General features: G+C 37.4%; 1 protein-coding gene across 1 annotated transcript; it reads right to left on the bottom strand.

Moving 5' to 3' along the window:
* Positions 1-275: 275 nt before the first annotated feature.
* On the bottom strand, positions 276-10518 carry LOC120108284 (ubiquitin-like-specific protease ESD4). The gene is given in 11 exon segments (XM_039121872.1): positions 276-586; positions 858-930; positions 2676-2779; positions 3969-4088; positions 4194-4231; positions 4234-4285; positions 5923-6021; positions 6181-6274; positions 6394-6470; positions 9633-9899; positions 10009-10518. Coding segments are annotated over 11 exon segments (1497 nt in total). The 3' UTR covers positions 276-523.
* Positions 10519-12558: the final 2040 nt, after the last annotated feature.

Here is a 12558-nt window from a genome sequence, read left to right as displayed (position 1 = left end):
TGATTGCCCTGATGAATCTGCTAAATTACACAGCAGAAAACAAATGGCTGCTTCAAGATTGAAAACGACCTGCTGATTCATCCTCTATCAAAAACCAATGATCCATACAAATCTGAGTTATATGACAGTTGATGCCCTACATAGGAAAAATAAAGGCAAAAAGTAGAACTACAAACATGCAAATAATTGGCCCTGCTCTCAAGGGTAAAGACATGAAAAAGGGCATGATAGCACTCAACCAAGAGAGCACTCTAAAACAAAAACATATCTTGCCGTTTCTCACCGATCAAGGTTTCCACTAATTGGTTTACAAATGCTTGTGTATACTCTGACTGGAGCATGCAGATGGAACTAATGTTCATAGGCTCCACTTAATGCCTCAATCAAGTGCTGCTTCTGGAACCAAATGATGGCCAGAGGCATATCCAAGAACCACATTCACGTAGCTTATCAGTATGAAACTGTAATTCCAGTTGTGACAACCTGTTGAGGGTTTAAAAAATTCCCATACGTGTGCTTTGATTCATTCAGCTCTCAGCCTCAGAATCTCCTTGGCTGTCCTCTTCCTGAAATATGCCATGTGTTCCTGAAAAAAGAAAAGCAGGTTTAGCAAGTGTGCTACCTTTTAGCTAAGCATTTCTAAAGAGCGATCCCAATACCATGTAATGGGAGAAATAGCAAACACTATCTATGCATTAATCAGGCAAAGCCTATATCAACCTGATGAGGCAAAAGAGTTCTACTAGAGAGCAACAGAACCCTCAACAACATTTCTTTTGGTAGAGTATCACTAAATTTAAAAGACGCTATTTTTATACAGCACAACAATGATTCACCAAAACGCAAAAGCCATTCACCTGTCCAAAACAGAGGTCCAAACCTCTACTGTAAAAGTCTGCATACTTTAGCATGAACATCCCGCAGTCCCACCTGATAAAATCAAAAATTATCTGGTCAAATGTTTTAAAGGAACAAATCAATAGACGCAGAAGCAGCAAAATAGCTGTCCCTACCTAGTAGTAATGCCAAGAAAAAAAAGGGGAAAAAATAGCAGCTAACAGAACTAATTTAGAAACAACAAAATGAGCAAGTTAAACATGTAACCAAATGAAGGGATATGAATTCTGTGCATTTGAAGGAACAACCTAGTATGCTTGAATTTTAAGATTTTGAGACATAATAGGAAAACAAATAGGTGCCGTGCCCAATGGTTATAGTTCTTTAAAATTTATTACTAACTATGATGTAAATGTTTGATTTCAATATTTCCATGCCATTCAAGATGATCTCTGTTCCATAATCTATCCCCGTCTCCTAGACCCTTACCACAACAAGCTTCCCAGACCCGTATTGTGTGCCACGAAATATTTCATCATGACCATATTTTTAAAGCACGTGGTAAAAATCCTCAGAAGATAAAAATTTCAGTAAGTCTTCCCTAAAAATTGTTCCATGCTTTCCTATGCTTGTGCAATGAACTCCACTAACTAGGGTATTTCACCCAGTTACGAGAATCCCTCTTGAAGGTGGAGGGGCACCTAACGAAAAATTGATGGTGTGCAGCATTAGGAAGGACAATCATCGAAAAGTACATAAGCATACGGGATAAAACATCAAAAAGAACACAAGCAATAAAAGACCAAATACTACATTAGGGTCTTCTAATTAAGTGCAACATTATTAGATCAAAATCGGCGGAACCGTCCCGAACCGTCCGGTCGGAGCATCCCAAGCTGTACCGGCGGCGATCGGGACAGTTCCGTCCACAAAATCAGAACCAGCGACGAAGAGGGATAAGGAGAAGGGCAGAGGAAGAGAGAGAGAGAGCGGGAGAGGGAGGGAGAGAGAAAGGTGGAGGCCGGCGAGCCGCCGCGCGGAGGAGGCGGTGGAGAAGGCGGAACCAATTTCACTGTCTGTATATGTGTTCAATGTGTACAGTAGGAAGAAAGATGCCTGACACATTTTGAGAGTCTAAGACCCTAAGCTTGCAGCAAGTCATGGTTTTGGTTTTGCTCCATTTTCTCCATTATCCAATTTCACTTGGGTATTACACAGTCAAATGGATTTTGTACTCAATGCCGAACAGTTAAAGTTAAATTTTGTTATTTAGTAGGTATGTCTGTGACAGACAACTCTATAAAGACAAATTCACTTTGAATAATACAGACAGCTTTTAAATTTTGATTTTGATACCCCATGAGAATCAATCTTCCAAACCAATTTCTTTCAACTCTTAGTAGTTTATAATTTTCAGCATTTTATGAATTTGTAATTACACAAACAAAAAGGTTTTAGTAAGTTTTGCATCATGGTCCAGATATCCAATGCAAAATGACTAAGAGAAGATGAAAAAAAAAGTATTGACCAAGAATCTTTTTTTTTTTTTTTACTTTTTTCCACATGGTATTGTATAAAAAGACTTTGATGATAATATCCAATCAGCCTTCTTGCACCAATCAAGGACATCAGGAGACTTTATTGATTGAAGTAATGTATCAAATTACAAGCAGAATATCTATATAATAGAAGGAAAAGTCTTTTCAATGTCATAAGAGTACCTAGACTGAAGGTACATGGTCAACTCAAGCAGAGGTTACACTCACAAGATGAGCTAGATTAACATGTAAAATAAGTCACGCATAGCCTGATCCATTTAAGTAATCAAGATGACATACCCATTCTTCTGGAGAGGAAGGTTATCAACTGCTTCTTGCTTCCAAGACTGTGTGCTCAACTCTTTGCCACTCTTGTCCTTAACTTCATCCATGAAATATCTCGCCTGAAATTTAAAACATCAAGTGCTAATCCATCATAATCTAACATTCAACATTATTTGAAATGTTTTTAAAAGAGTGAATAATTTTAAGTAGAACAGAACAGAATTACAAGCAACCTAATGATACTCAAAAATATCAAGTAGAGACAGGCCCCATATCACAATTCTCCATATTGATGCCATCAATAATGTGCAATATTAAGTAACAGCAAGTTTGTTACCAGCACTACTAGTATCTTAGTATCTTAATCAGACCCATAGAAGTCATGGAAATAATAATTTAGATATGGGAGAGAATGGCCAAGTTTTGAATTGACTTGGTACCATTTGACACCAATGAGAGCTTAAGTAACCAAAGAGAGCTTTAGTAGTTAGATTCTCAGAGAATGACATGGAATTTTAAAATAAACTCCATCAAACATATTGAATGCACTGGTTCTTGAAACATCTAATATAAAAATATGCAATGGATAAAATGAGCGTACATGTCTTATAGAAAAAAAGAATGCTGGTGAGTTTTAAGGGGACATTCTATGAGAAACAAAATACAACCATCAACGTCATTTGGTTCATAATCTCGCAATAATAAGAGCATGACAAGAATAAACCAGTGCCATAATGATAGATGAGGTGATGCTGAAATATGAAGCATAATCCCAGCATGAGTTAAGGAAGTTCAAAAGTGGCACAACTAGAAGAAAACTTGCAGCAAACTGTTTAAGGATATTGTTAAGCATTTAAGAAAAAGGAAAACCACGTACAAGACTGAAAATTGAGTTAAAAAAAGAAAAAAGAACTGTGAAAACATAATTGATGTTATGAGGGCCAAAGGAGTTTTGGATATTTTTTTTAAAATAATTAATAGTTAATGCTTCTTAAAAGCACTAGAACAACTATTTTGCTAAACTAAATTCTAAAAAAAAAGGAAAAAAGGACAACAGAAAAGGAATATCAGAAAGGGATCAAAAGAACAGAAGAACAATAGATGAGAATTCTGCTTGGTACCATAAGACTTCATCTTTAAATATTTCATCCAAGTGTTTCTGGATGGTGATGGCATTTCTTTCTTTCATATTCCAAATACTGTGTTTTTTCACTCGTAACAACTTGGAGAACAAACTGCATAGGATTCAAATGCATGCTTCATAACTTTGTTTGCTTGAAGAATGTATATTCTTATTTCTTAGCTTACCAATACTCTCAACACCGTCATGTCCATTCCACCAAGTGAATCAAGATACTGAAACTTCTTATCCTTTACATTGATAATTGCTAAACACCAGTGTATCTCTTTGTGTATTGGAACAAAAATCTGCACAAGAAATTGTGAAACCAGACATGAGAAAACAGACGCAATAATAAGGATAAATTTGATAAGTGCTTAGAAGAAGAACAATAAAGGCCATAACAACTTTACTTTGTCACACTCAATAAGGCCGTACCCTATTTCCTTTGTGTCGTCCACCTTTTTACAGCCTTGAATTCATAACCATTTCTCCCACTAATAAGCTAAACAGTAAGCCAAAAAATAAAGAAAATCAAAAACCTGGATTCGACATTACTATTATTATCTAAGATGTGAATATTCATTAAACAAAACAAAGATAGGGTGCATCAAAACAAGGTACACCAGTTATGGAAAAATGATAAAAAATGAAGATGTTAAACCTAATAATTGAATTAAATTGCAAGCAAGCAAACAAGTACACATAACTGATGAAAAAAATCATATATTCAATTGCATTTACAGCTAAGTCTTGCATAAATTCAACAAAACAATCGGGGGGCTTAGCCTTTGCAAGATTCTGAAATCTTCAAGTACCATGACCTCCAGTGGTATGCAATTAGTAGCAATGTAAGATGTTAGCTAACTTGCCACCTATCTCCATGGTACCTGTAATTTCCTTGTAATTAATCTAAAACAATCATTCTCTTCTTTCTAGTATTTGCATCCAGGTTCCAAGGAAAGCTTCAAGGCTACATGTTCAGATACGAAATTCATTGTATATTGCACTTCTATTTGTAATTTACTTTGATCTCTGTATCACTACATTTTATTTTGTCCAAATCTATATCCTATTTGCAAGGGCCCTCCATGAATGCTCCATACAAGGTCAAAGATGATCAAATTTTTTGACAGATCTTTAACTCGTAACACCAAAATACCTTTCTTCTAGTAAACGGCTTCATATTTCATTATAGGCTCTGTAATGTAATTGTGGTTGGTCAGCAATATATTTGTTTTTCACTTCAAAGTCGACAAAAAGAGTCTAATAGTTATAGGCAATGTCTATGACAAAGCTACCAACTGCTAATCCCCTAGTTAACCAACCACTGCATTTAACTAAAAAAAACTCACATAATCCTTGAGTTCCATCCCAACCAATTTTCTCAATATGAATCCAATTACCAATACCTCCCTTAGATATAATCTCCAACTCTCAGAATAGCTAGATTACATTTTTGCATCAGCATTTGCCACAAGGCAGAGCACCATGTTGTTTATGCATTAATCATTTAAGCACTTCCAATTATATAATCTTGACTTCGATCAAACTTCGAAAGAATCATGGAAGAATAAAAGGAAAAAAATGGATCAACCAAAACCCTAACCAAAACCAACAAGCCTTAATAAACAGCATACACAGAAGCATAATCCAATTCATATTTTCTTTACAAGAAGCTCTTGACAGGAAATTTAGTCCATGATTAGTGCTAGAACCCTATGCATAGACAAGGTTCACTGGCATGTAGACAACCTACTTTGATGCATAATTCCTGGTTAACACCAAACACCATTGAGTGAGCATATAGCAATGCACATAGGTAAAAAATAATGGTAGAATAACTATTTAAATATAAGAAACAAATGAAAGGAGATAAATGAAGTTTATTTTCAAATTTTATGGAAATCAAATGACTTAAAAAGAAAGTAATAAAAACAGCACATAAAAACAACAACAGAGAAGGACAGTTTGTGCATAAAAAGAATGCAACACATAACATGAACTAAGTAAATGTGAATTTACCATTACTCACAGTTCAATACTCTTGACTCAAGCCGAACATTAAATGAATAAGTCTTAAAATGAGTTTTAAATCTTCAGTTTAGAAACGTAATTGACTAAGTGAGCACATTAGCCAACCTTCTTAAAGAAAAATGTGTTAAAGAAATGACATTTCAAAAACTTCTTTGGTTCCCTTCTTTCTCTCTCCTTCAATAGTTCAAGGTACAGATTTATGACCTACAAGCAAAGAAAAGCATGTGCATTAGGGAAAAATTGTAGCTACTAGCTAAAAGACTACAGCTGGCTATCATTCTAATATTGTGTATATGGCATTAGAAGTTCACCTCATCATTTAACAAAATAAGACATTTGACATAATAACATAAGGACAATCACCTCATCATTTAGCCAAGCACCACAACTCAAGCACTGCAGGATCTCTCTTGTTATTTCAATGTTAGAAGGTTCATGGATGACAAGGACTTCACGACTGCAAAGCAATAGTCTTAGTTTAAAACTCTTCCTACTAGCTACTAAAATAATCTGCGTAGAGCATAGAAATAAAAATCATATCATATGAATAAATTAACATACAACAGCCAACAATACCTGTTTCTACCATGCAGAGCAAGGTATACGTCCTCCTCTTCTTCATCTGTAAGAGGGACAAAAGGTTCATCCAAGTCCTGTAACAATTTTCAATTGTTAAGTATATATAACAAATCAAGGACAAAGAAGCCGTGCTTATTTTAGTTATAAATCTTACATGACTCAGATCTCATCATTTGATTTGAATGACTATATTATATAAATAATCTCTCTCTCTCTCTCTGAAAATATGTAGGTTATTCACCAGGACTCATGTTTGAACCTGAGACATCTCACTTGGAGATATAGGTTCCAACCAGCTGAGTTATCAGTTGTTGGCTGTGTAACTAATCTTATCTATCATAGACCCTTATGAGAAACACGATATAATCATGTTACAAAGCAATCTGTTACAGACTTATGGTGTCTAGTAACATAAGAAAAGCTAAACAGATTGGCATATATTAATCAAAATGACCCTTTGCTTAGCACCAATACCTATATAAATTTTATCAACTAGCAAATTAACTGGACCTATATCTGCAAATGATTTAGCAATATTAATTTTAATCATCATATCCAATGAATTATTCATAGCAATTTAAAAAATCTTGTGATTTAGAATCCACATAAAACTTTGATTTGTTGAAAACTTTTTGAAAGCTAATAAATGATTTTTCTCTTAAAAACCATTGTTCTAGAGCAACGCTCAAGAAATATAGACTAGATTGCTCACAGATGCATAATGATCAGTCTAGCTCAGTTATGTATCAATTATGTTGAGCAACAAACAAAAGTAATTTGCCAGTAATGGCAAACAAGTAACAAAAATCATTTGGTTATTGGTAATTGATAGATAGCTGTCTTTATTGGCAAAGTTCCCATGTATCAATGCGGCAAGGCCTAACTTCATGTATCTTTCTTTCTATAAAATGATCTTTAAAAATCAAGAGAAAAGTGAAAAGGAGCCAAGTATGTTTAAACTTCAGAATTGATTACTTTGTCAAACTTCAGTATGTAATTATTAACTTGATTACTTTGTCAAACTTTGGTATGTAATCATTACATAGTCATTAGAAAAATATCCTCAAGCAAATATATCAGGAAATTTGCTCTTGTTCAGTATTGCCATCATTAAAGTTTTCATAAAGGTTATATCTTAATTTGACAGTTGTGGGCCCCACAGAGGGCAACGTCATTTTGGAAAAAAAAGCCCAAAACTCATGCCTTCCTTTCCACATGGTGCAGGCATTACAAAATTTTCATGAGTATGCATTCCTTCAAAGGCAATAAGTAAGGTCCCATTCTTCATTCTTCTGTGTGATCTAATTTTCACCTTCTCAGAGGATCAGAATATGGATACAATAACGGGACATGTTAACTCACAGTGCAAATATTCAAGTCTAGAAGAATGCCCATCTTTTGTTAAACAGTTTATTCATAGGCAGTGTTCCTAGAGTGCATTTGCACAATCTCACAATTCAAGACGATCCAAAATTTTTGATCATCTGTACAAAAAAAAACATGAATTTGTATCTATCTCTAATTAAGTAAGCATAGGCAAAAGAAGATAAAGATACAACATCATTACAATTGTCGGTGATAAAGTTGATGCCAAGACTAACATGGCATAAAAGCATATAAAGCATGCAAAATTAAGGAGGGACCTAAGAAATTAAATCAAATGAAATATCAAAATATAGTTGTAAAATCCATGCCATCAAACTTGTGGAGGAATCTACAGATCAATAGCAACTGATACAAGTTAATCATTAAAAACATGGGTCCAATATAGAACAAGTCTATGCATAAAGAGAGCTGGAGTCACTTAAGCTCATTACAGTGGAATGTTCAGAATGTTAATTTGATGGTATTTCCATTTCCACACCATTTTTAAGGTTATTATAAGTCATTAGCAAGTTGATGTTGGAAATCCTTTAAGGTCTTCCTGCAAATAATATGCAAAGTGGCAAATAATATTCCATCTTATAGCAGATAACAAGGTTTTTCTCCAAGCTTTCTCAACTTCCAAAACATATCAATAGGCTATTAAATATCAGGCATCTTCTTTCTTGCCTATTTCTCTCCAACCCTTTCTTTTTCTTTTCTCTTTTTGCAGATCCAAACAGAGTATCAAATTGGATCTTAACCTATCTAATGCAATTCCATCCATCTGATCATCTTTGTATCATATGAATTAAAATTATGCATTACAATTTGGATTTTACTTTGTCGATAATAATATTGTAGAATAAATCTATCAGATTTCTAGTCAATACTTATTTAAGTTGTACATTTAGCCTGAACTCAAGATATAAGTAGAATCAACCACTTCATCAGAGTGAGAGAGAGAAGCAGGGACAGGAAATGGGGATATGAAACTAAAGGTTAGATTTGTTCCATCTACCTCTCATATTACTCTTCTTAGTGTTTTCTCATTCATGTAGACAATCTAAGTTATTTCCTTTTCTTTTCATCTCCTTCCAACCCAGCCACTTCCAAGTTCCAAGTGTCTCGGTCCTTGTACTCCTTTACATAACCAATTATAGCCATTTTTTTCTTTCTCGCCTTCTCTCCTTTTGATCAGAATTTTCATAAGAATATTAAGGTGGCATTTATGAAGGTCTTCCCCACTCCAAAGGTCAAATATCTATCTCTATTAGCCTGCCATTTCACTTAAATATCTATCCCTAAAGCTGAGATGACAAAACGGGAGGGCCAAGGTAAAGATAACGATGTCATATAAGAAGCTTAATTGCACCACTAAAGCAGGTGACAATGGAAAAGAATAGTTTTGTGGTGCTCAGTCTTGTGTCAAGAAAAGGCTCTACTCACAAGAATATTTATTTGAAACTAGTGTGCGGAGGGGGTTGGATATTGTCAGAGATAAGCAAGGCCGTTGTTGCATATGTATTCACCATTACAATTTTCTTGAATTACAAAATCACAGTAACCAGTATCTCCTAATAATTTGTTTCTTTAAACTTCTGCATCTTTTCCTCACAGTTCTCGACTTATACTGCATTTTCTGGCATTATGATGCCAATCATGCGAGAAGTAATTTCAATTCCATTAACATTATGCCTTGATTACAAAGATCTCTTCTTTTGTTTACCTAGTAGTATCCTCTAGTTTCTTCCAAAATCCAAACACATTCTTCCTCTTTTGCTCGATGCACTTATTCAACATTCATAAAATTTAAATTCTGAGATGAAAGAAAAGAAAAGAAAAATCGAGAAGACAGAAGGAAAGTGAAGTACCTCCTTGGGTTTCTTTTTCAGCGCCTCATGAGCCAAGCGGAAGGAAGATATCTTCTTCTCGGCCAACTTCACTTCAAATTCCAAGCTACTCAATTTCGAATCATGCTTCCTTACAGAATCCTCATACAGCTCCTTGTACAGTGGGCTCTTCTTGACCCACACCTTCTCCTCCCTCGCCGGCGTGGACTCCAGCTCCACAACACTCGCATCCTCCACCTTCCGGTTCATGGCAGGCGAACAGATAGCTCCTCGCCCTCTGCACCACGGCTGTCAGATCCGACACCGCCGGTGGTGACTGCCGGGACCCTAACTTGACCAACTCCTCCGCCAACCGTGAATCCGATACCACCGGATGCCCCTCCTTCACGCTACTCACCAACTTCTTGTACTGCTCCAATCCCAACCCTTCATGACTTCCATCGTCCTCCAATCCCTGAACCCTACCATGACCAAACGACACCTCCCCCTTCTCCCGCCGCTGCCTTGAAGAAGACAAAGACGCAGCTTTCTTCGCCTGGAGGTACCGCGACACGAGACCCCCATCTCGATATCCGGTTCTCTCCCTAGAACGAGATCCAGCGAGCGGGGTTGAACCGACCCGGCCGCGCCGAGGCCGAAGGCCCTGAGGATCCGCTGGGGGCCGTGGACGGGGCGGCTGAGGGGGGCGACGGGGGGAAGCGGCGGAGGGTGGGGGGACGGGCGGCGTCAGGCGGCGGCGGCGGTGCTTCAGGGACGCGCTGGGGGGCAGGCGGCGGGGACGAAAGCTTGGGTTTCTTGGAAAGAGGGGGAGGGGAAGATAAGGAGGAATCGGAGAGGGGTGGGGGGAGAAGGGGAGGCGGTGGTGGTCAACGAAGCGGCGCTTGCGGGTGTCCGTCAGGGCGCCCATGGTGGTCCGAATTCAGATCGGAGGGCCTGGTTCCATCGACGAGCTAGTGTTCCATGGGCAGAAACCCTAGAGAGAGAGGGGGACGTAACGAGCCCTAGAATTTTTTCGGGTGGGCGAATGTGAACGGAAGAGAGGGTTTTACTTTATTTATTTACTTATATTTATTTACTTGAAAGGGACGAGGTTTTCTTCGGGGACTCGAGTTGTATCCTTCTTTCGGGCGAATCCATCGTTGGATTATCCAATATTAGGTTTGAGCTCTGTGCGATCGGTGATCCAACGGTAAAGGCTTGCGAAGGAACATGAATCCTTCTTCGCGCAAAGGTTACAACCCGAGTCCCTTCTTTGGAGGAGAGCATTTTTTGCACATAACCCCCCCAAGAGATCCCGTATTACTACTAAATATTTGTATATTTTTTGCACATGAACTCTTCTGTGATTCTTTCTCCCTTGTAGGCCATTTATTAAAGGTCATATGGATTTTTTTTCTCCTACAGCAAGAAAAGCAGGGAAAGGGACGTGCTTGGAAACATATCTCATCACATTCATTGATACTTGCAAATTATACAAATACTCTTATGCCAGTGGTAGAGAAACTTTTTTGTTTGCACAAAACAGCAGTTTCCTAAGATTATTATGAGGACTTAAATTCTGAGAAAAGAGGAATATCAAAATTGTATTGAAGAGGTGAATTGGATATCTTAGTACTCAGAAACTTTGTCTATTTGATAACCTTTTTTGAAGAAAGATTGAAGGAGGGGGAGAGGTTGATGGAACACCTTCACCCTCCAATCTCAAGTTTCCAAGAATAATGAAGAATATCATTTGATTATATTTCATTACTTTTGATAAAAAATAAGAATTATACAACTGAAGTGCTCCAATGATTCTTTTAACTTCCTCTCCTTTCTCCTCTTGAAATAGTGAATTTCTACTATAGATATATTTCCTAAAACCAAATAGTCTAGCCATACAGATGGCCTATGAGAGTTGGAGATTGCAAGTATTTATAGAATTCTCTAATCCAATCACTTATGCAAGAGAACACATATACTAGAACGAGGATTTTAATTATAGAAAATAAATTGGAGTCCTATAAATTATAATAGCTAGAAAAAATTCCAATATGAGGGTAGGTGAAGCACACATATATGAATGTGAAAAATGAGAGGGATGAATATCGCTCTTTACAATCCATAATTCTCAAATCTTCAATCATTTAGGTTTTAGTCTTTATCATGCATGAATAATTATTGGCATTTCTAGCAACAATCAATTATTCTGTTCAGTTTTTTGCATGTATATCCTTATGAGAAATCAGGATGGTTAAGATGATGAAAAGTATGTACTTTCAAATAACTAGTCTTAAGACATTCCGTAAAAACAAAGGAGGGAAAAAACAAATAGTCTAAGTTTGTTCTAGTCCCGACAAATGGGGCACCAGGCCTAGCTCAAACAAAGATGGTATTTTTTGCTATAATGCCCAGCTGAGTATGAAATTACAAAAAGTTTCTAGTTTCATTTTGATGGGAGCACCAGACCCTAGCGGGTTCGGAGGCCGGACCCGCGTTACTTGGTGGTTATCGACCACGTCTCCCATGGAGCTGCCGACTCACCGGGAAACAGACGAGGCCGGAAACGAAGAAAACCAAATGTTGTGGGAGCGGAGGAAACTCGACGTTTCTATCATGCATAGGTTCTCTGAAGCATGAATGTGGGAGTGGGGTGTGATGAGCGACGCTCGGATGTCATGTGGACGAGGGAAGAGAAGACGCGGAACGGGGAACAAGGATGCGTGATGGCCCGGACTACATGTGGACGTGGGGAGCGCAGGTTCGAGGAACTCCGCAGTGGACGTGAGACAAGGGCATTGTTGAGTGATGGCCCGGAGGGGGGTCCAGGGGAGGTGTAGAATTATTTTCTTTTCTTTCTTTGGTATGAAGCATAGGTTACTCTCACATGAAGTAGAGTATTTCCTTGCATGGGTTTTCTCTTACCCGAAGAGAGGTCTTGAATAAAGTATTTCTATTCTATTGTTCT

The sequence above is a fragment of the Phoenix dactylifera genome, unplaced genomic scaffold (assembly GCF_009389715.1).
Source record: "Phoenix dactylifera cultivar Barhee BC4 unplaced genomic scaffold, palm_55x_up_171113_PBpolish2nd_filt_p 001257F, whole genome shotgun sequence".
NCBI lineage: Eukaryota > Viridiplantae > Streptophyta > Magnoliopsida > Arecales > Arecaceae > Phoenix > Phoenix dactylifera.
Note: the sequence above shows the minus strand (reverse complement) of the source record. Positions and strands in the feature narration are given on the sequence as shown.